This window comes from Schistocerca cancellata, chromosome 12 (genome assembly GCF_023864275.1).
Source record: "Schistocerca cancellata isolate TAMUIC-IGC-003103 chromosome 12, iqSchCanc2.1, whole genome shotgun sequence".
In the NCBI taxonomy this organism is placed as follows: Eukaryota; Metazoa; Arthropoda; class Insecta; order Orthoptera; family Acrididae; genus Schistocerca; species Schistocerca cancellata.
Window position 1 is genome coordinate 85,449,969 of NC_064637.1, and position 25,912 is coordinate 85,475,880.

The 25,912-nt window shown below is 41.6% G+C and overlaps 1 protein-coding gene across 1 annotated transcript in view; it reads right to left on the reverse strand.

Moving 5' to 3' along the window:
- Window positions 1-1,842: 1,842 nt before the first annotated feature.
- LOC126109476 (uncharacterized) overlaps window positions 1,843-25,912 on the reverse strand; it is a 99,224-nt gene continuing 75,154 nt past the window's right edge. The window contains exon 3 of the mRNA XM_049914503.1: window positions 1,843-2,103. Coding sequence (XP_049770460.1) covers window positions 1,996-2,103 — 108 coding nt within the window. The 3' untranslated portion in view covers window positions 1,843-1,995. The remainder of the gene's footprint in view (window positions 2,104-25,912) is intronic.

Sequence of the window (25,912 nt, forward strand, 5' to 3'; positions counted from 1 at the left end):
ACATCGCTATAGCTATGAACGTGAAAGTTACATGGCTAGAAACTGGTGTCGACAGACAGTGCGAATGACAGATGACCAAAATGATCAAAGTAATTCTTGATGTAGATGTGGAAGAAGGACAAGAGGAAGACCGAGGGTTGCCTGGTTAGATAGGATAAGGGAGGCCATGAAAAAAACGGTGATATAAGAAAAGGAAGCAAGGGAAAATAGAAACCTTTGACGACAGATATACGGGACGTGGCGATAGCTGGAGAGAGAGAGAGAGAGAGAGAGAGAGAGAGAGAGAGAGGGAGGGAGATTGTGCTGAATCCACGACCTACGTTAAGGTAGAAGCAAGTAAAGTCTTCTGGTATGGCTGTGAATGTGATACTGTTAATATGATTAGAAACACTGACGCAAAAGCGTAAATTTTCCCAGTTCGTGCTATCATTATGCGACACCGTCAAACGCAGACACTTCTGTTTTTAATAGATAATATCTGAATCAGGATCACAAACACTCACTTTCAAGTGGTATTCGTTCAGTATCTATTAACTTTCATGCAATTATGAGAGGGCTAATACGGAATGTTATGATGTGAATTGAGTATTCCCTCTGATTCGAGCAGAAACAAATAAATATACAGGATGGTTCAAAATTCATGTCCCGAAGGACAAAGTCTACATTCGTAATTCAAGTCTTGGCCCAAGGGCAAAGTCGTATTTAGGGATATGACAGGAACGACCATTCGAAGAAAAAATGTGGACTCTGAAATGTATAGTCTTAGATAGTGTGAAAGAAGTCTCATCCACTGAAGTCTCTTTGCTTTCCATATTTTGAGAATTGGTAGTATGGACCAAAAAGTAAAAGAGTAAACATGCACTTCTTCATCTTCGCTACTGTGTAACATCTTTTACTGAGCAACTGTTCATAGATCTTAAGGTATGTATTTTAGAGCCCAAGTTTCTTGCTTCGAATGGTCGTTCCTGTCATATTCCTGAATATGACTTCATGCCATCGGCCAAGACTAGTAAACCACCAATGTACCATTTGTCCTACAGAACATGACTTTTCAATCGTCCTGTGTAGCATATGGCTTGAATTTGTCAGTAATTTGACTAGAATCTGAGGCTATCAGATGGTACTATGTTTAGATCTCGTAATCAATAATGTGTGAGATGGTAAATGCAGGCCTTGTAAAACGCAATACCAGTTACTGTTGAAGCTAGTAGAAACCGACGGAGATAGAGGGTTCTATTTCCAGTGAATGTTCTTGTTAGAAGCACTTGGAGCAAGTGAAAAATGAAAGATGATCGTATGATGTACAAGGTTTGGTATTACAATTAGGATGTGGTAGACAACACTGACTTGGTTTCAGCACTTACCATTCCAACTGGTTCCAAGTGATGAAATGCGAGATGGATCCTTGTATGCGTCTCACAAGGGAAATTACATGATCATTTTCTGATAACGCAATCTGCTATGACATTCGGAAACTGAAATTGTTAACATATTTGTTGTAGTTTTCTGAGCATTAAATATTGCGCTATTGATACTCATGGATTTTTGAGCACACTAACTGCAGTGGTAGCCATAATACACCTTTACAGCATTATTTTACATTCAGTGAAGTTAACAACAAATAAATAAATGAATAAATTAGAGCGAAATTAACTTGGTATGATTGAAACGCCGTGTCTTGCGTTCCCTTGTCTTGTCTTTGCTCAATTAAGTAAAAGACCAATCTCTGGATAATTTATTTGTAACAAATGTCTGTGCTACAAACAGTAACATAACAATATTTAATGTAATTCATTTTCATTCTCGTGGAATTTCAGTGATACATAATGAATATAAAAGTCGTTGTTCAATTTGAAGGAAATATGAATTATTTCATACCGTTCAAATACTGCAGCGTGGGTTTTTATGTTACTAATGGAGCTGAGGACTCAAATTAATGGAGAAGGGCGTTTTGTTCGGAATTCTTCACATAAGCAAGTCGACAAAAGTATCTGATTACCACCATAGATGTACCAATATACCGGAGAGGCGATGTTTGAGCAGCTTTGAGGCCGTTGTCATGTATCTTGACTCGAAGCGGACTTCAGCACGTACATCGGTTATCTGGAACATAAAAAAACCAAACATAACGTAAATATTTCATAAATGTATGTGGGAGGGTAATCACTTCTCTATTGTGACAAAGGAATGGAACAGAGTATATGTCGCGATTAACTACTAAAGAAGTGAATCATGAAATTCAAGTGTTTGCTGAGTACATTTCTAACTCACGCAGCCAGTGAAATCGGTAGGGCTAGAATTGAGAAGACGGATAACAGCGAACAAGACTGTGAAATGGATATGCTGCACTGACATTTCGAAATAAAAAAAAATTGTCTTGTTTCGAAGATGTCTTGGGAAAGACGTCGGCATTGCTGGCTAGTGATTATTTTCACATGCCGAACGAGCGGACAATGGCGGGACAAACTAAAATATATGACTATATCGCTCTTTAAAGCGTGTTCATCAGAGATAAAGTTCTCGCCGTGAGTGCTCCAGGGACGCGTGATAAGACATGTCTTACTCTCTATGTACACAAACTATTTTCACACAGGATGGGCAGCAATCTGCGACTGGTTACTAATGATGCTGCAGTGTCGTCGTTGAGAGAGTGTAGGAGGGTAGGAGGGTACAGGATGACCAGAACAGAATTTCTAAATGGTATGAAAGTGGAAAATTGTAGCTTAGTGCAGGTGCTTAGGAAGAACAATGCTCTAACAAGGGAGACTCCTCACACATCCCCCTCAGATTTACTGGTAAGATGGCCCAGTGAATAGCCCGTCAAAAACTGAACGCATATCAAGCATGGAAACAGGAAGAAGGTGTACTGGACTGTGAAAAAAGGCTAATTAGAAACAGTGAACGGTCCAAGGAAAAGAAGTGCAACATGGAGCGTAGTGGCACAGCCGAGGCGTCATGGTTAAGTGGCGACGATGTTGGACTGCAAAGCGAACGAGCTTTGTTCAAAACTCTCTAGTGCCATTTATTTTTATTCATTTTTTCACAACATTGTGAACTGTCCTTCCAGTCATTGGAAAGTCTGCTCTCTCTCTGTAGTCTCGCCAGTTGTCGAACTATACATTGGTTATAGCATATGAGTCCTGTAGTAAGAACACGTTACCGCCGCAAGTAAACGTGGTGAATAGTGGGAGCAGGTGCAGATGCCACATAGACATCTCACAGAAACGAAAACAACAAATAAACGGGTGAGAACTATGCCACAACAAAGGAATTCAAGAGTCCAAGACATCATAAACGGAACCCAACTTCAAAAACGTTAAAAAACATATATTTCGACTAAGACCTGAGCAACATTGTGATTGTTAAACTGTTGCGCTCATTTGTTGTAGCTTATATGACAAAACATTTTTTCATCATTTTCTTGGAAGTGATCACATTCACATTCATACGAACAACTAAGTCGGGCAAGGAGGCATATATCTCACTCACTCACTCACCTGACGTACAAATTAGGTGCGTCGGTAAAGGAACAATCTCAGCTATGCAATTGTTTAGTTGATCCATCACTGATAGTAGCTGTAAATACACTCCTGGAAATTGAAATAAGAACACCGTGAATTCATTGTCCCAGGAAGGGGAAACTTTGACACATTCCTGGGGTCAGATACATCACATGATCACACTGACAGAACCACAGGCACATACACACAGGCAACAGAGCATGCACAATGTCGGCACTAGTACAGTGTATATCCACCTTTCGCAGCAATGCAGGCTGCTATTCTCCCATGGAGACGATCGTAGAGATGCTGGATGTAGTCCTGTGGAACGGCTTGCCATGCCATTTCTACCTGGCGCCTCAGTTGGACCAGCGTTCGTGCTGGACGTGCAGACCGCGTGAGACGACGCTTCATCCAGTCCCAAACATGCTCAATGGGGGACAGATCCGGAGATCTTGCTGGCCAGGGTAGTTGACTTACACCTTCTAGAGCACATTGGGTGGCACGGGATACATGCGGACGTGCATTGTCCTGTTGGAACAGCAAGTTCCCTTGCCGGTCTAGGAATGGTAGAACGATGGGTTCGATGACGGTTTGGATGTACCGTGCACTATTCAGTGTCTCCTCGACGATCACCAGTAGTGTACGGCCAGTGTAGGAGATCGCTCCCCACACCATGATGCCGGGTGTTGGCCCTGTGTGCCTCGGTCGTATGCAGTCCTGTGGCGCTCACCTGCACGGCGCCAAACACGCATACGACCATCATTGGCACCAAGGCAGAAGCGACTCTCATCGCTGAAGACGACACGTCTCCATTCGTCCCTCCATTCACGCCTGTCGCGACACCACTGGAGGCGGGCTGCACGATGTTGGGGCGTGAGCGGAAGGCGGCCTAACGGTGTGTGGGACCGTAGCCCAGCTTCATGGAGACGGTTGCGAATGGTCCTCGCCGATACCCCAGGAGCAGTGTCCCTAATTTGCTGCGAAGTGGCGGTGCGGTCCCCTACGGCACTGCGTAGGATCCTACGGTCTTGGCGTGCATCCGTGCGTCGCTGCGGTCCGGTCCCAGGTCGACGGGCACGTGCACCTTCCGCCGACCACTGGCGACAACATCGATGTACTGTGGAGACCTCACGCCCCACGTGTTGAGCAATTCGGCGGTACGTCCACCCGGCCTCCCGCATGCCCACTATACGCCCTCGCTCAACGTCCGTCAACTGCACATACGGTTCACGTCCACGCTGTCGTGGCATGCTACCAGTGTTAAAGACCGCGATGGAGCTCCGTATGCCACGGCAAACTGGCTGACACTGACGGCGGCGGTGCACAAATGCTGCGCAGCTAGCGCCATTCGACGGCCAACACCGCGGTTCCTGGTGTGTCCGCTGTGCCGTGCGTGTGATCATTGCTTGTACAGCCCTCTCGCAGTGTCCGGAGCAAGTATGGTGGGTCTGACACACCGGTGTCAATGTGTTCTTTTCTCCATTTCCAGGAGTGTATGTAACGACCGTGAGGTTAAATGAACATGATGTAACTTACGAGATGTGTGAAAAAAGTAATGAGACTAAAATACTGCAAGCCATCTGGCAACGCTGTACTGTTCTATTTGTGTAAACTGGTGTGTTCATTTCTTTCAAATGACCAGTCCGTATCTGAGCTCCGTAAAGCCACATCGTGATTTTTAGTTGGTCGGTTGATTTGTGAAGGGGACCAAACACCGAGGTTATCGGTCTCATCGGATTAGGCAAGTATGGGGAAGGATGTCGGCCATGCCCTTCCACAGAAATCATCCCGGCATTTACCTGAAGCGATTTTGGGAAATCGAAGAAAACCTAAATCAGCATGGCCGGACGCGCTTTGGAACCGTTGTCCTCCCAAATGCGGATCCAGTATGCTAACCTCACTCGATATGTGATTTTTGAGAGTGCCATTAGTGAAGATGTGTTTTTGTTGTGGGTTACGAAAATGGAAAATCAGAATTTAGAGCAGCGTTCTGCCGTCAAGTTTTTTGTTAAACTTGGGGAGTCGGTGATTCAAGAGGCGTGTGGGAAACATTCCGTATCAAGAGTTCAAGTCTTTCATTGGCACAAATATTTTTTGGGGGTCGAGAATACGTTGTAGACGAACCTCGTTCAGGATGACCTTCAACATCAAAGACCTATGAAGCGCCGAACTTGGGCGTGCTCGTGTGAGGTCGGACGAAAGCTGAACTATAAGGGTAAGGGGTGACCCGTTGATGTTAAACGTATTCACCGTAAATCAAATTTTAATCGACGTTCTCCACCTGCGAAAGATTTGTGCCAAAATGGTATCGGAAAGCCTCACAACTGAGCAGTATTACAATCTAAGAATCGCCATTGACCACGAATGTTTCAGTAGTGCGATCACAGGCGATGATCCATGGTTTTCTGTGTACCATCCTCAAAGTGGCACAGTGAGGAGTGTTTAAACTGGAACACTCCTCCACCGAAAAAAGCAATAATGAGCAAATCGAAGATCAAAACAACGCTGACTGCTTTTTTGACAGTAGGTATGTCGTACATAAAGAATTTGTTCCTCCAGGACAAATTGTCAACAAGCGTTCTACGATGATGTCCTTGAAATGCTCAGGAAAAGGGTGAATCGAGAGAGACTGGACATCGCAGCCAAGTGGTTGCTTCATCATGACAACACCCCCATGTCTCATGGCCGCTTTCATCACGGAATTTTTGACCTCGAAAGACATTCCCGTTGTTTCACAGCCCCCCCCCCCCCCCCTCCATTCGCATCATCATCTCACTAATTGTGACGTTTTCTTTGCCCGAAATAGAGGATGATGTCATTTTGGGACTCTGGAGAACATACACATGAATTTGACCGACTATAGCTGTTTGAAGCGTTACAGCGCTGACACACCAAGACAGGGAACGAAGACCCCGCAGGTACATAGCTGCCTTCGAAGGGCACAGTATTGTTTGAAAAAATAAAAAAAATTGTTAGATAAAAAATCAGTCTCATTACTTTTTTCACTTACCTCTGAAACACGTATGTAACATAGCAGCGATGGCGAGGCATTGTAGCATCTGTGACCAGAGAGTATGCGCTTGACCGCGCGAGTGTTGCGAGCGGTTCTCAGTCTGTCAGTCAGTCTTTGCGAGTCTGTAGCTCTGTCTAGTTGAGGGCAGTACTCAGTCAGTAGTCGTTGAGAGCAGTTCAGTGGTAGTCGTCGTGGAGTACGCTAGTAGTCGTCATGCAGAGCAGTCTGTGGGCAACACTGGTCAAGATGCTGAATGAGGTATATTTTTAATTAAGGTAATCATCAGATAATGTAAAGTTTATTTATTGTAATTAATTTCCAACAAGTGCCCCAATAATAATTTGATTTCAAGCTAAGCATTTTTAATAAACAATTCTCTTTTTTAATAATATTTCCGTTGCATTTCCTTAAAAAAAAAATTTCCCTTAAAGTAACAAAAAATATATATATATAAAAATTATATTTGCGATGCATTTCCTCCAAGCTGTGCGCAACAATAAGAGCAGAAATTTGACTAGCAGTTACAATGAGGTAAGAATTTAATTCTGATTTGCACAGGGCCAAAGACCGATATTTCGGTTTAATTGAATTATCATTATCACTGAGATTTCATTAGCACTGAATTGTTTTTCATCATTTTCGTGAGGAGCTTATACTTGGGTCAGATTGCTAATTTTTGTCTAATGGTCATTGTCATTGAATTGATTTGCTGGGAGATTACGTTAGGTTGTATTCTTGTTAACATTCAAATTATTGTCCGGTCAACATTTTTGTGGGAAGGTTTCACTTGATCGCATTTTTATTAAATATTTTCTTTTTAAATTTTTGTGGGGAGGTTACACTTGGCGACCCTGCCAGGATCGTATTTCGTTGAGAGTCTTTTGAAAAACAGTCAGATATCTGCTCTTATTTGCTTAGATATAATTAGGATTTGGCGCAACGCTTTTATTAACTTGTGACTTTCTTTCTACAGGTCAACGGCAATTCGTTGCTCTGTTGTATTTGTGTGTTGTTTTTGCATTTGTGCTTATTGTTTTGTGAATATTTGTGAATATTGTAAAAATGCCGCGAAAGACTGTGAATAGTGTATCGCGAGGTATTACGAACGAAATTACCGGCACAAACGACTTTACCGATAGGACTTGTGACACGCAGTGTCATGATGACAATCCTGCGTTCACTAACAATCAGTGTATTCCAACCACTAATGATGACTTTTGTCTTAATGATGAACGAACGAACTCGATTGTGTCTTCTGTTGATTTGACGACAATCGATGATGCGGAACGCTCTATTGTAATGAGCGATGCCCAGCCTAACATACCCGATTTGGAAAATTCAAGTAACGTACCGAGAAATTTTTCTAATGAAAATGGACAGTGTACTGAAAGTACGACTGATCTATTTAATTCCGAAATAGTGTCCAACAGTGTACATTTGACTGGCAAACCTTTTTGTGAGTCTCAGAATAACCAAATGGTTATAGAAAGCGAAAAAATTTCAGATCCACCATTAAACAGCACAGATAATAGAAATGCTAATTTAGGCTCGGATCCAATTTTGGCAATACTGCTACAATTTAGGGAAGATTTCAAACAACAGAATGAAAGACAAGACAAAAATCACAAAGAACTTAGTGAACAGATCAAACAACAGAACGAAAAACAAGACAAACTTAGTGAACAGGTCAAACAACAGAACGAAAAACAAGACAGGTTAAATGAAAAATTAGACGACAATTCCAGACAGCTTAGTGAACAAATTAGAGCTGTTGCCGCGCAGTGTCATGACACTAAGGAACAGTTGCGCGTGGAAATTGAGGCTTGTTCACGAAAAAATAGCGAAGAAATTAAGTCTGTTGCGCAGGAATTAAGGGAAATGCAAACAGCCGCAACAGAAACACTCAGAGAGGAAATTAGTACAGTCGCTAAACAATGCTCTGATAAGGCTACACAATTACGCGACGAGTTTAAAGCAATGACAGCAGAACTTTCGCGCACAATGGATGAAAAGATAGACGCGAAATTCGAACAGCAGAACACTCAGATTAACGAGCGCTTTAATCAGCACATAGAAAACAGTAATACGCGTTTCCGCAAATTTATTCAGGATCAAAATAAAGTCAAACGTCAAGTCATGGAAACAATCACTGCACAGAGACAGGAAGACAAACGTAAAATGTTCGCGAAAGCGAAGACGTATGTAGACAATAATATTACTACAGTGTCCGACAAAATTAATAACATAGAACAGTTGAACGCGGAATTACGGGATGAAATTTCTGATCTTAAATCAAAAACAGATACACACACAGTAGATATTCAAACAGTAACAGACAGATTCGAACAATTAGAACTAACACAGGATTGCGATATCATCAAAGCTGATGTTAAAAAACTGAGCGAAACTACGCGTAAGTTGCAAAAACAGATTAATGCATCCGATTCTAAAACCGATGAACAGGCAAAAATACTGACTGAAAAATATGATGAATTGGCCAGTCGTATTGATGCTATCGAAAGTGCTAATGATAATAAATCAGACGACACTGCAGCGGTTTCACTTAACCAAACACCTGAATTTCAAAATTTACAGCAGACAATTAATGAGATCGATTCATCTAACAACACGTTACGTAGAAAATTGTCGAGTTTACAGCAAGAAGTAACACAGATGAAAAACATTTCAGTTAACAATAACACATCACAGCAGACGCCACTTAGCGAACATTTGTCAGATTCACGCAGTGCATTTAATTTGGGTAATCTACAAAGAGTACGCGATTTAAAATCTGAAAAGCTACGCAACTTGAAATCCGAAATGACACAGACGAACAGATTCACACACAAACCCGAGCGTGTTTTCAGATTCAATGACGAGAACGTAGATTACGAGCAATTTTTATCCGCCAGAAAATGTAAAGAATTTAATAATGACAGCGTACAGGTACACGCTTTGAACTGTATGCGACAATTTATTTTTGTACTTTCACCGCTATCACCTGTAATGCAGAAGCTAGCTTTGAACCTAATGCGACAATTTGCTCTTGAATTTTTACCAACATTTCGTGTAATGCAAAAACTTGAATTAGCATGGATACAGCAATTTATTTCTGAATTTTTACCGGCATTGCCTGTAAGGCAAAAGCTGAAATTTATTTGTAGCTCGTAATAAACCTCAGGGGATTCATTACACTTTAATGAATATGTGCCGTAGCGAGCATAGGGCCCCGAGCTGTAGTAGTGCTGTTTCATCTTTAGTTTTCTGCACTGCTGCCTTCTCTTCTACTATCCTTTATATCTATCAAAACCGCTCTTTAACTATTGCTCTACCTAGAATTAAGAATATGTAACGAAAACCCGATGTGACAAATTTTTACCGAAAGTGACAATTTTTATTAGGCACTCCAGAACTACCAGCGTAATTTTGATAACTGGCAAAATTTTAATCATCAGTATGTATAATATTATCAGTAACAGTAAACGCATTTTGGTAACAATAGACATTTTTCTCCACAACAGCATGAAAGTCAGCCGCTTAGCAGACGTAACCAACAATGCAGTCTACAAGGTCAACCAAGCTTTAATGTTTCGCCGCGTGCACGTATAGTCCCAGCTACAACAAATAGTAACGCACGGCAGCAATGAAATAATTACGTAGAGAAAACACAGTATTTCAATCTCTATCGCAATGCGCCGTATGGAAATGACTATCACGACATACGTAAAATTAATTAGCACAATTTTCAGCGTACATTCAATAACACGTCAGATAGAATTTGATTAAATACAGTACAGATTGCATATTCCAGTAACGCAAGCAATACTTTTGACACACAGAATCTTGTCCACGAAAATGTTATTTGAAATACGCTTTGTTGAATGCTCCACTTTTATCGCACCCAGATCTTACCAGAAATTTTTCCATTGCCACCGACAGTTCTAACACCGCTTTAGGCGTACACATTTTCCAGGAAATTGAAGAAGATGGTTCGATAGTAATTAAGAACATCGCATTTGCAAGCCGCATTTTGTCACCTGCTGAACGAAATTACTCCGTTACAGAATTGGAAACATTATGTGTTGTATGGGCTTTTACGAGATTTCGGCACTTTCTTTATGGCAGACATACCACCGTGTACACAGACCACAGAGCGATACAATTTTTACTTTCAGCTAAATTCACGCACGACAGATTAAGCAGATGGAAACTTTATTTACAGGAATTTAATTTTACAATAGTTCACATTCCCGGTACGCAAAATGTTATAGCAGACGCACTATCGCGTTCTCTCGGCAACAATCAGCAAGACGTAGCAACCAACTTCTGCAAAACAAATTTCAGTGTCATGTACATTCAGCAAGTAGCATTTGAAAATTTTATTTCATTGTCGTTACAGGACATAGCACAAGAACAAAATAAAGACAATGTGTGGAGAGAAATTAAACACCTTTGGCAAGATAGGAAAATGTTACGATTAGGAACCACTACACTGTACGCAATGACATTTTGTTTCGCCGCTCTCACCCTGACACCAACAATTGGTTATTATGTATTCCTGACGAACTGGTTAACAAATTAATCTGGTACACTCATTTAAGTTACGCACATTACGGAGCACGAAAATGTTTTCTTATACTGAGACAGAACTGTTATTTTAACAACATGGAGAAACGTATACGACGAGTTTTAGCGTCATGTAAAATTTGCCAGAAAGCTAAATCAGACACCACTTCACATATTCCTCCTTTATATCCCATTGTACCTGTTAAATTAAGACATATGGCCGCAGTAGATATTTTTGGTCCGATTCCGAGAACTAACAGAGGTTTTTGCTACATCTTTGTCGCTGTTGAGCTCACTTCAAAATTTGTTACTTTCACTCCGTTACGCAAAGCTACTGCTAAAACTGTTTCAAAAGCATTTGTAAAGCATTTTTTATTTCATGTAGGGCATGTGATGAAAGTAATTTCCGACAATGGACCACAGTTTCGATCTGCAATATGGACACGTATGTTACGAGCTAGAAACATTTCTCCGATCTATATATCCAAGTATCATGCTTCTTCGAACCCTTGTGAACGATTAATGAAAGAAATTGGTAAACTGTGTAGAATATACTGCCACAAAAGACATATTGATTGGGACACACACATACTCTCATTCCAAGATGTAATTAATTCAATTCCAAATGAATCCACTATGCTATCTCCGTCTGTTATACTGAAAAACGTTGAACCACCAAACAAAATTAAGGAATTTGTAAATTTTCCTACATCTCGTCGCTTACGACACCACGAAATAATCGACATTGCACTGAACAACATCAAACGTGCCGCGGAGCGCCGGAGAAGACAGCAAAAACAGGTTTGTACACGTCGAGACTTTCACGTTGGACAGAAGATATTAGTACGTACACACTATTTATCCAGTAAATTAAAAGGTAAGTGCAGTAAATTTGAACTTCTATACGCAGGTCCATATCGGATTCGCAGCATCCCTCACCCCAATGTTGTACACGTCGAAACTTTGAGAACCAGAAAATCGAAAGGCAATCACCATATCTCAAACATTAAACCGTTTATTGAATGAAATCACTTTATAATGTAACATGCTATGATGCCATTTACTAATGCAATTATTTCACCTGACTACCTACTGATGACTGTCGTATTTTTCTTGGCAAGTGCTCGGCAAGATAAGGTTAGCAGGTCGCTTTTCTTGTCGTTATACGTCAGACCGTGCACATTTTCCATTTTTTATGTATATATGATTGTTTTCCTGTTTTGTTTGTATGCACTATGAATTAGCTAAGATATAGCAAACACCAGTTGACTTTGACATTTTGCTTTGTGATATCTCAAGATCGTGACTACTTTAAATTTTTTGCTGCTGCATTGTGATATTCCGTATACATTTTTTGCCTTTGAACACTGTCTATGCTTTTGACATATTACGTTTTCTGTCATGTTATGCTGTATGCTTAATTATATTACCGTTAATCAGTAATTACTTAGTGGGTATATAATGTAAATGCAAGACATTAATCTTTGTTCATCATTTTCAGAAAGAAATAACGTGTAAAGAAAATAAATTAAACGGAAATGGGAATTTCACCTACGGAATAGACGAAAGAGGATTCAATAACTTTATGAGGAAGAGTAAATGGATCAGGATTAACAAGCATTAACAAGAATATACTATACTCATCGTAGAATAGCAGTCTTAACTAATTTTTTCTTTCAGAATACAAGGTGATTGATGCAGGCTGTCAGACAGAACTACACATCTTAGTTTTAGTGATGAAATATGTTAGAGATAAGGAATAGTTGTGTAATGAGTAATGAAGTGATTTTTTGCAGATGATAATGAGTGATGATGAATAATGATGAAGAGTGTGCTACTATGGATAATGAAGTTTTTCTTTACAGGTGATGATAATGATGGAATTATGATAATGAAGTGATGAATAATGAAGTCTTTTTCTTTGCAGATGAGGATAATGTTGAAGTTATGTATTTATGCTACATAGTTATTTAAGTATTTGTTGCAGTTTGTTTTGACAGCAGGTGTTATATTGCATAGTAGGATGACGGAAAGTTTTGGAAAGGACAGCTATGGAACACATTTTATACACATTTCACTACTTGTTAATTCGAAGTTCACTACTTTTCAGCATAGTGTGCGTTTCTTCTTTCAGGTCAATAATCCATTTTGTATTTTTTCCAGGAGAAGTTTTTCATGATACATACTAAACCTATTACTTATTATACCTGTTCTAGTACTTGCATTTATTTTTTTTTACCCATTTGTGTCTATCATTTATACATGTGATCACATTACTGCCTTGTTTCACAATCTTGCTACAGCTGACTCATGACGAATGACGTTACACATTTTTCATTTACAGGAACAACCCACTACCAATTATTTTTTTTTTCTCTCTTTTTCTCTTCTGGCTTTCTCTTATAATTACCAAACGCAATGCATTGCTAACAAAAAAATGTATTACCAATCCCAAATAGTGATACCAGTTTGAGAAAGTTCTGAATAATACTGATCAACTTTGAATAGTATGTCACTTCAGTAATGACTTCGTAATGATACAAAAAATATATGTATAAAATAATGCTTTGTAACTGGCTAATAACTGCCACGGTTTATTGTAATGAGACTACTTATAATGCCCATGATTATTAATGCTATGACTAATTAGCTGATTTTTAATAATGACTTCGTAATGATCTGAATGTCACTCAATGAATTGTTATTACTTCTTAATGATCTGAATAATACTGAATGAGGAGCAATGTTTTATACTATTCGATACTTGATGGCCACTGAGTGCCAATAATTAATGTCACTTAATGAATTATGTTATTAATTATGCCATTAATTAGCTCTTGTTTTCAATGTTGATACTTTGTAACTGGAACAGAAAATGATTCTTACTATATTGGAATGACAAATGATTAATTAACTGTAATCAGAAGAAGGCTAATGATTCTTGATTATGCTTTGTAATTGGGAAAGAATGTGATTGTTTAATAATGCTTTGTAATTGGGAGAAGGCTAATGATTATTACTATTGGAATGACAAATAATTAATTAACTATGCCATGCTTTGTAACTAGGAAAAGAAGGTTACTGATTCTATGTAAAACAATTATTGAACATTTTTCTGTAATACTACATACTTGGTACAGAAATGTTCAATCACTAGGCTATGAATGCCGCAAATGAAAACTGTAATCGTCAATATTATGTGACTTAATGTCCTTCACCTCATGAGCTAACTACCCTGAATTACTGGAATGTCCATTTGTCCTGTCTATCCTAGTGATCATGGAGCACTACCTTTGGGTTTGCACTACTTCTACGTTGGTGTGTCTTGTAAAAGCGTGGTGTTGACACGACATGCTGTCCACCACCATGAGCGATGAAGACGTTATTATGGTCCCACTGTTTGGTGTACCTAATGTACTGCCAAAATGAGAACATGAAATATTACTACGAGAGTTCAGTGTCTTGGCTACACTGATGGATTCTGATGGGAAAAGAACTGCAAATTGTGTCACTTGGTGTTGTACTTCTGTGGAAAGATATGGACTTTCAGAACAGCTGTGTGCAATCTAAAGTGCTACAACCATGATGCAATCCTTCCCTTTCCTATCCTAATTCTTGTCACATAGTGAAAATAATTTTTTTGCTAACATTATTTATGTTCATGACTATACATTTTTTTTTGATTCGCTGAACTCCGGTACGAGTACAGTTATGTCACTTGTCGATATGATTTTTGCCATTATGTTTATTTATTGCAAAAATACCTAAGACATTTTTTTGATTTGTTCTCAAGTACAGTGTGTGCACTCTTGTCTTTTATATTGTATATACAATTTTTTAGTATTTTATTTTAATGATATGTTCTGAACTACAGTGCATGTGCACTTATGTTGTGTGTTAATATGTTTTCTACTGAACTTCAGTGCCTGTGCACTTTTCTCATTTTTCAATATGATTTGTACTATTCTGTATATTCAATACTTCAATGCATATGCACTTATGTCATTTGTTACTAATTGTATATACATTTCATCATTTACTGATATGTTCTCAACTGCAGTGCATGTGCACTCATGTCACTTGTCAACATAATATTTTTTGCCAGTCTGTTTGTTCTGAAAATGGTAAAGAATTTTTTCAGTGCATGTGCACTTTGTTTCTGTCAAATAATTTGTATATACAGTTTTCTGATTTACTACTATGTTTTGTACTCACATCCTGTCTTTGATATATTTTGTAGTCGGTGCATGTGCACAACAATTCATGTACTACATCTGAATATTCTGTAAGTTGTAGAAGTTTGTTAATTAAAGAAAAATTTTGCCGCGCTTGGCAAGTCCAAATGACTCACCATCGCTGCCAAATTTTTGCCCCCCTCAGTGGAGGGTTATGAAACACGTATGTAACATAGCAGCGATGGCGAGGCATTGTAGCATCTGTGACCAGAGAGTATGCGCTTGACCGCGCGAGTGTTGCGAGCGGTTCTCAGTCTGTCAGTCAGTCTTTGCGAGTCTGTAGCTCTGTCTAGTTGAGGGCAGTACTCAGTCAGTAGTCGTTGAGAGCAGTTCAGTGGTAGTCGTCGTGGAGTACGCTAGTAGTCGTCATGCAGAGCAGTCTGTGGGCAACACTGGTCAAGATGCTGAATGAGGTATATTTTTAATTAAGGTAATCATCAGATAATGTAAAGTTTATTTATTGTAATTAATTTCCAACAAGTGCCCCAATAATAATTTGATTTCAAGCTAAGCATTTTTAATAAACAATTCTCTTTTTTAATAATATTTCCGTTGCATTTCCTTAAAAAAAATTTCCCTTAAAGTAACAAAAAATATATATATATAAAAATTATATTTGCGATGCATTTCCTCCAAGCTGTGCGCAACAATAAGAGCAGAAATTTGACTAGCAGTTACAATGAGGTAAGAATTTAATTCTGATTTGCACAGGGCCAAAGACCGATATTTCGGTTTAATTGAATTATCATTATCACTGAGATTTCATTAGCACTGAATTGTTTTTCATCATTTTCGTGAGGAGCTTATACTTGGGTCAGATTGCTAATTTTTGTCTAATGGTCATTGTCATTGAATTGATTTGCTGGGAGATTACGTTAGGTTGTATTCTTGTTAACATTCAAATTATTGTCCGGTCAACATTTTTGTGGGAAGGTTTCACTTGATCGCATTTTTATTAAATATTTTCTTTTTAAATTTTTGTGGGGAGGTTACACCTCTTATACACAGTTACTAACATTAACTGAACAGTGTACGTACATCTGAAAATTGTCATTCCAATTATTCAGACGCATAGCTGAGATTGTGTTTGGACCCGAGTATGACTGATGGTAGATCGAAATCAATTGCCTCCAATAAAATAAGCAGTTAAAAACTGTGAATTGCATTATGTAATCCTTAACATTCATTAAAGCTGTATACCACCAACTCCATAAAAAACAACGGAGGACGTTTAGGGAAACGGCATTTGTGGCATACTTAAGGACGATTTTGCTTGACATTAGCGTACATCTCGGGAAAGACCTGGGGTACGAATCAGAAAAATATGGAGTCACACGGAAGCATATAGTCATTTTTCCTTCGCACCATTTCGATTGGAATAGGTCAGGGGACGATTAGCCATGGTACTACGTATCATCTGCTATGCACCGTGTTGCGGCAGAGGAATCTGTATGGCTTGATGTATGTATGTATGCATGTAGATGTAGAAACTAACGATTATGTTACGTTCAAGAACGCATTTTTCCTTGTTTTTTAATAAAGCAAGATCAACATAGATAATATCGGTGGAAAAAGGAAACGGAAAGAAACATATGAGAAACAGAATGGGCAGTACTATAGGTGTTTTCATTTCCTGTTGAGAAATATTAGAAAAGCCAGGCGTTCCTCCTCCACTTGTACATCTACATCCACTGTGGGTAGGTACATTGGATAACACTATCTTTTCCTCTTTCCCTGTTACAGCTCGAGATTTCAGGAAACGAAGGTTACGCTTTAACATTCCGTCGACGAGGCGGTCATCAGGGACTTAGTCCAAGCTCTGCTTGGGGAAGGATAGAGTAGCAAACAGGATGTGTCCTTCTCGAAAGAACCATTCCGGCATAAGAAAAATTACGGAGAACTTGGGTGGCTGCATGAGAAAATTAACCGGCGAGTTTCCTACTATGAGACCCGCTGTGTTACAACTACGACGCCTCTCTTGATCGAGACTTTCGGTTAGCCTCAGAACGGGATTCTACACTAGCTGCAAAATAAGTGAAGCACCCAGAAGACATGACCAGATGTCATTATAAGTTGGTACACTTACACACTAAAGGTGTGATCAGGGTTCGAGTCCTCTGTCAGTGATAGTAGAACAGCCGGCAGTGGGCGTTAGTATTGTTCATGTTCATTGTTGTTACCAGGTTGGTACGGTATACACCGAGGCGACAAAAATCACGGGGTAGTCATGTGCACATAAACAAATGGCGGTAGTATCGCTTATACAAGGCATAAAAGGGCGAAGTTGTCATTCGTACTCAGGTAAATGATGTGAAAATGTTTCAGACGTGACCACGGCCGCACGACAGAAGTTAACATGCTTTGAATGCTGAGTGGTAGTTCGAGCTAGACGCATGGGACATTCCATTTCCTAAATCGTTAGGAAATTCAATATTCTGAGATCCACAGTATCGAGAGAGTGCCGAGAATAACAAATTTCAGGCATTAACTGTCACCACGGACAACGCAGTGGCCGACGGCCTTCGCTTAAAGACCGAAAGCATCGGCGTCAGTGCTAACAGACGAGCAGCAGTGGGTGAAATAACCACAGAAATCAGTGTACGTCGTTTGAAGAATGTATCCGTTAGGACAGTGTGACGAAATTTGTCGTTAATATGTAAGGGCAGTAGATGACCGATGCGAGTGCGTTAGCTAACAGCATGACATCGCCTGCAGCGCCTCTACTGGCTTGTCGACCGTACCAGTTGGACCCTCGACTACTGGAAAACAGTGGCCTGGTCAGATGAGTCCCGATGTCAGTAAGCGCTGAGGGTAAGGTTCCACTGTAGCGCAGACACTAGGAAGCAGTGGACCCTAGTTGTCCAGAATGCGCTGTGCAACCTGGTGGTAACTCTATAATAGCGTGGGCTGTTTTTTCATGGAATGGACTCAGTCTTGTGGACCAATTGAATCGATCGCTGACTGGAAACGGTTACATTTCGCTGACTGGAGATTATTAGCTCATGGACTTCGTGTTACCACACAACGATGCCCCATGTGACCAGGCCACAATCGTTAGTGACTCGTTTGATGAACGTTCTGGACAAATCCAGTGAATGGTTTGGCCATCCAGCTCGCCTGACATGAATCTCAACGAATATTTTTGGGATTTAATGGAGAGGTCAGTTGGTGCACCAAATCCTCCACCGGTAACACTTTCGCAATTTTGGATGGCTGTAGAGGCGGCATGGCTCAATATTTCTGCAGAGGACTTGCGACGAGTTGTTGAGTCCATGCCACGTCGAGTTCCTACACTGCGCTTGGCGAAGGGAGGTACACCACAACATTTTGAGGTATGCCATGACTTTTGTTGCCGGCCGGGGTGGCCGTGCGGTTCTAGGCGCTCCAGTCCGGAGCCGCGCTGCAGCTACGGTCGCAGGTTCGAATCCTGCCTCGGGCATGGATGTGTGTGATGTCCTTAGGTTAGTTAGGTTTAAGTAGTTCTAAGTTCTAGGGGACTAAGGACCACAGCAGTTGAGTCCCATAGTGCTCAGAGCCATTTTTTTGACTTTTGTTGCCACTGCGTACAGGTGACGTGAACAGCATCAGACGTCGAGTGATCAGCACTATAACTGACACAGAGCTGCCACGTATTCGCTAGACGTAGCGGCATCAGCAACTGACAGATTTGGGAGGGGCGTTATTCTAGGTGTTCTTATGGCCAGCTGGTCGAATCGGGCAATATCCAAATTTGTGGGGTGTTACGATGTAACAGTGGCCCGATGTTGGACTGCTTCGGAAATTGGAGGCCGGCTCAGTCGTACTTAACGTTTGGCTCGACCATATCAAACCTACACAAGGGAGGAACGCCGTATTATTGCACCAAGCGCATCGTAAGTCCTAAGCATGGGAACCTTCCATCTGAAAAGATGTGACATTCTATGTCTCCGCGCATCACTGTTCGGAGACTAATACCAGTCTGTTTAGAGAATTACCGTCCCACGTCTAGGCTGCCGGTAACACCGATCACGACTGCGATCGGAACGTTGTCGCGACAGGGAAACTCGAACTCTTGAGTACTGATGAATGGCGTCGCAATGTGTTCACTGGTGAATCGCTGTTCTAAACTACCCCTGACGATCACCGTCAGTGTGTACTTTGGAGACGTGCTAAGATTTCGCATCGTTGCAGTGGTTTTGGAGACGCGCAGCGGTGTCATGATGTGGAGAGCCATTGGTTTCGACTTCAGATCAGGCCTGCTAGTGGTTGGGGGAATTCTGAAGGCACAATGGTACGTCGAGAACATCCTGCGTCTTCATATTTTATCTTTCAAGCGACATTACTGTGCTGCAGTTTTCAACAGGGCGGTACTCGTCCAGAGATGGCACGTGTGTCTATAGACTGTGTGATCTTATAATTAAATTTTCCTCGAGATATTACAGTCTTCTCTTTATCTACAATAATGATGGAAGCTGAAGAAATTAATTAAAATTTGTGCCCTGGCCAGGACCTGAATCCGGGTCTCCTTGATTACTAGGCAGGAATGCTAACCATTATACCACCGCAAGACTATGGCTGATAATGCTGCACGGACTACCTACGAGAGCGTTGGACTTGGGTAGTCCGTGCAGCAACATCAGCCATAGTGTTGCGGTGGTGCAATGGTTAGCATTCCTACAAAGTAATCGAGGAGACCTGGGTTCCAGTCCCAACTGAGACACAAATTTTAATTCATTTCTTCAGCTTCCATCATTGTCGATGCGATGTTGAGGAACTCACATGGTCATTATGTCACTAGATTTGCCCCAACCGGCCTTGGTGGCCGAGCGGTTCTAGGCACTACAATCTGGAACCGCGCGACCGCTACGGTCGCAGGTTCGAATCCTGCCTCGGGCATGGATGTGTGTGATGTCCTTAGGTTAGTTAGGTTTTAAGTAGTTCTAAGTTCTAGGGGACTGATGACCTCAGATGTTAAGTCCCATAGTGCTCAGAGCCATTTGAACCATTTGATTTGCCCCAGTACAAGACGCGTGGGACCAGTACGAACAGCAATTGCGTCGCCGTGACAGTACACTGGATATCAAGTGCAGGTCAGAACAGCTGTGGGCCTGATTGCCTCGTGAGACGATATGACGCCCTTCCCAATGGAATGTGTCCATGAATCCAGACCACAGGAGTGCAATCTCGTACATAAGTGGGCGCATACCGCCAAGTTCGGCACAAATTTGACTCGAATTTTTGATCACCGAACTAACATGACATATGTACCCTCTCAACCTCTGAGGACCCATTTTGTTTCCTCTTACACTTCTGAAGTTTTCACTTCTTTTGTCAAGCAGTGTATCTCTCCATGTTGTTGAGTTGACCATTTCGAAAGATCAGTGTGTGTGTGTGTGTTTGGTGGGGAACAAGCGGGTTTCTAATATAATGACTGATCCTTCTTTCAACGAATGCTACTGGAATTTCAAATGAGCTCGTTTCTGAGACGCACCGTCCTTCTTCCGAAGTGATAGCCGCTCTGCGTTTGGATGAGTACCTCGGTTTCATGCTCTTGCGGGTTAAGTGAAACCGTTGGATCATTTCTATCTCCTGCACTGATACAACCTCGTAAATTTTCCATGGATGACAGTCTCTGCCCGAGGAGGAGTCGAATGAGTCCTCCGCAAGCAGCCTCCTTCTTGGGTGAATTATATTCGTCTGGACTCCCGCAACCAGTCACAACCAAGTGTCTCCTACAGCTAACCTCACGTCGTCGTTACTTATTAAATCGCCCCGGGATCGTACTCCCAAATATTTAACTGTTATCACAGAATCCAGTTACTAGTCACCGATCGCGTAATGAAACATAGCCTGCTAGCATTTGTTCTGCCTCTAGTTGTTATACAGAGTGTTACAAAAAGGTACGGCCAAACTTTCAGGAAACATTCCTCACACACAAATAAAGAAAACATGTTATGTGGACATGTGTCCGGAAACGCTTAATTTCCATGTCAGAGCTCATTTTAGTTTCGTTCTTCCACCTACGCTCAATGGAGCACGTTATCATGATTTCATGCGGGATTCTCTACCTGTGCTGCTAGAACATGTGCCTTTACAAGTACGACACAACATGTGGTTCATGCACGATGGAGCTCCTGCACATTTCAGTCGAAGTTTTCGTACGCGTCTCAACAACAGATTCGGCGACCGATGGATTGGTAGAGGCGGACCAATTCCATGGCCTCCACGCTCTCCTGACCTCAACCCTCTTGACTTTCATTTATGGGGGCATTTGAAAGCTCTTGTCTACGCAACCCCGGTACCAAATGTAGAAACTCTTCGTGCTCGTATTGTGGACGGCTGTGATACAATACGCCATTCTCCAGGGCTGCATCAGCGCATCACGGATTCTATGCGACGGAGGGTGGATGCATGTATCCTCGCTAACGGAGGACGTTTTGAACATTTCCTGTAACAAAGTGTTTGAAGTCACGCTGGTACGTTCTGTTGCTGTGTGTTTCCATTCCATGATTAATGTGATTTGAAGAGTAGTAATAAAATGAGCTCTAACATGGAAAGTAAGCGTTTCCGGACACATGTCCACATAACATTTTCTTTCTTTGTGTGTGAGGAATGTTTCCTGAACGTTTGGCCGTACCTTTTTGTAACACCCTGTAGACACAGTACTGCAGATGTGACAATACAAATATTCTTCAACAGGACGTAAATACAGAGTTTCCAGCAAAATCGTTTTCATTCATGCGTGGTCCACGTGGTGTAATTTGACAACACAGACTCATGTACAAGGTGACAAATGTCGGCAACAGTGCCGCAAATGTCAGCTTCGTGCAGGATGCGAAAAGTAACAATACAAAACACACGAGATATTTCTGGACCAGTAAATTTTTTTTTCACCATTTGCAGGTAAAGCAAAATCAAGGGAGGGAATGTAAACTTCGTAGCGTGTGTTGGGGAAGGCTTTATTTTGGTCATGTACGCCTATTGTAATGAAGTATTGCAGTTCCCTGTTAGTGTCAGATTTTCGTGCTTCAATTGCTGTGCGGTCCATGATATAAGGTTCGTAATCGAAAATGAGTAAGTAATGATTCAACTCAACCGATTGAAACTCTCTGCCCATCTACAGACATTTAAAGTGCTGTAATTGGAAGACACGCTGAACTTCTACGCTGAGGAACCGGAGTTCTACATACAGGCAGTACAGAGATCGCTGGCGCCAACTGACATGCCAGCTGCTGCGAACTGTCCTGGCGGGGGCAACAACAGCGGGTGAACAAAAATACGGGGAAATGAAAAGAAGCAACACACTGTCATGGCTAATGCGGTGTCGGAAACTCTTAGGTAAATAAAGCAGTTTCCACTCGTCTGGAATGCATTAAGTACAGACACAGATATTTTGTGGTTTTCAGTGAAACGTACACCATTTTTCCTGAAATATGTCGGCAAGTTCACTCTACGATTTTGGGGATGGGTAGCTGTCATTACGCACCCTTCTCCCCAAAAATAGACTGCAAATGCTGTGGCGGCCAGGGATGTGGGGGCTGTTCATCGCAATGCTCTCCAAATGAGTCTTGGACGATGCGAGCTTTCAGTGGCCCTTTCCCGTTAAACAGCATCACAATTGGGAAACAAACACTGTAACATGGGATGGATCTGATAATGCAATATATTCGCATAATCCTCGAAACAGGACTCATCCAATCAAACGGCTTTTTGCCTTTCTCTATAGTCAAGACTTTATGGCTTCGGCACCACGTTTTGCTGTTACGGGCATTTGCATCACTGATGAGTAGTTTTGCAATTCCAACTTGCCCTGCAATCCCCAGATTATGGACCTCCCTTTGAGTTGCTTGGTGGTAACAGGGTTCGCGAGTGCGACATTCAGTCAAAAAGTTCAAATGGCTATGAGCTCTATGGGACTTAACATCTGAGGTCATCAGTCCCCTAGAACTTAGAACTACTTAAACCTAACTAACCTAAGGACATCACACACATCCATGCCCGAGGCAGGATTAGAACTTGCGACCGTAGCGGTCGCGCGGCTCCAGACTGTGGCGCTTAGAACCGCTCGGTCACAGTGGCCGGCGGCATTCAGTCCTGGAGTGACTTTTGCAGCTGTCGTCATAATCGTCTTCAGTGACCGTCTCTCACGATCACTCAACACACACTTTGGCCGCGATGTGATTTACCGGATGATGCTTCCCCCGTTTTACCTGTATGCGGCATAAAGTTTCGACAGGGTGACTCTTAAAACACCAAACACTTCGCTTACCTTTGTTACGAGCATCGACAATATTCTCACGTTCGAATCCACTTAGCTCCGTCATAATTCACTCATGGACTACACTGAACACACTTGTGACCACGACTGGCGTTTTAACGCACTGAGGAAGTTACACAGGTTCCGTTGGTGGTCAAAGGCAGCAGGGTAACCTGGAGGCCTGGCTGTCATCTGAGTTCATGTTGGAGCCTGAATTCCTTGCGGTGTTTCCATGTTTTCGTCCATACCCTAAAAGGCTAACACTGTCACCCGCTCGTATTTACAGGTTGCGTATCGAATGAATTCGGGAAGGAAAAAAACTGATTTTGAGCATTTCATAGAGTCATTGACAGATTTCAAAAATTTAGCATTATATACTCAACAGGTATATTATCTCGTTAAAAGTTTAATAAGACAAGTTATAGAAATATAAATTGGATATATGTCTTTAGGCTGCATAAATCACAGCACGGAAATTACAAAAAATATATTCAACCAGTATTTGAGACGACTATTAATAAGCCTTAGACAAAATTTCAAACCTTTACGAAACTTTTTCTCGCTTTGTCGAGTAAGTTGACATCTGAGGTTCTTCTATAAGCCTACAAGGGAGTTCAACTCGTCAAGGAATCAGGACTTGGGGAGGGAGAGGAGAAATGTTAATGATAGTAAGTACACTGAGGGAAATACTATGCGTTAACCGCCTGTGAATAGTGTAGAATTTGTTGCTTGTGTTATCGTACTTTAACTGTTCGTTTATCGCATTTTCTGAGCTGGAGATTCGGAACCATCCCAGCATTTGCCTAAACGAACGTGGAAAACCGCGCAACAACTACTCTTTCAGTGGCCAGTGTATCAAAACGCTTTTCATTAAACCGAGGATTCGGTCCAGTCCCGATCATCTTCCTGTATTGCCAAGTAGCACTCTGCGCGTTAATTTATACCAGCAGGCCTGAAAAACAATATCATTTTTGTATCTTACTCTAGCTGGAGCGAAATAACAAAGTGACTGACAGCTACCATAGAAACAACCAATCAGAGCACGGGGTTTGGCCACACTCTGTGAGTTGCGCACAATTGTCACGTGGCTGTGCTACCGCAACAACAATTGCGGTTACTAGCATCATTGTTGTGATTTCTTCTTACATGCTTTGTTTCTCAGCACAGTAGCTTTCTTTGGCGCAATGTGTGGAGCCAGTTGTAAGATTACTCATGTGAGCGGTAAAGACTATTGTGATCCTGCAAAGCTAGTACTGCTCGTTAACGGGCAACATACGAACGTATTCAGTACGGAACCGCATCAGTGGCCAGCCTGCACGTATGCCGGACCGTCAACAGCCGACCACCAATTTCCCAGCCCAACTGTCGATCACTTTGTTATTCTGATTCAGGTATAGTATCGGGCATCCAAGACTTAAAAGACATACGACATTTACATATTAAGACCAATCCATAACTATTTAGACTAGATATCTAATTTATGCAACTTTTGTTCTATCTAGACACATAATTTAGAAGCAATGCTACCAAACTAAGCAGATTTAAAAATGCACATTCTCTAAATGTTTGCCGCACTGCACAGCTGTTGTTGTACCTCGCGCAGGTGCGCCTGTTTCGTCCCCACTCCACACAGCTGACTCGGCGGCTGCAGAAACCGCCGAAGGGCCAAACAAGGAGACGCTTGAGGTCCGCCGAGTTCGGTGAAGCTCCATTCGCAGACCCGGGACACCACCCCCTGTTACGTATACTGAAGGTATACCGGAAAGGATATCAAGCACTCAGGATACATTCAGTATACGTACAGACGGTTCCCATCGTGGTGAACGCCGCCACCAGTAGCCGACGGCGTTTCTGTCCTCCTCTTCCAGTCCAGCGACGACAAACTGTGGCATACTGAACTTACCGGTGCTGACACATTGAACGGTTCAGCTTAGCGATGCCAGCTTAAGGCAGTAGTGCACAGTTCGACCCTGCTACTACAGGCGAAACTTAAAAACAGTGATGGCTGTTGGTTACAACACCCATTCCTCCCATCATCTTCGTAACGGGGAAAGAATTAGCACTGCGACTGAGAAAACTATGCATTCTTGCCTTAAGCTTTACAAATCTGGTTCCTTTTCTGGACTTTTTTTACAATCCGTGACAATAATTGGTGATGCAAAGTTCTTATCAGTAATCGAACAAGGCAAATATTGGCAACGGTATTCATCATTTCCATTTGTCCATAAAAATAGAAAGCATATTTATACTTGTGAGACAAAGTTATGCATATTTTAGAACTGTTTCATTGGTGAACGAAGCGATTGCAAATACCTTATATCTTAAGACGTGGCATGTGATCTCACAACTACAGAAAAGT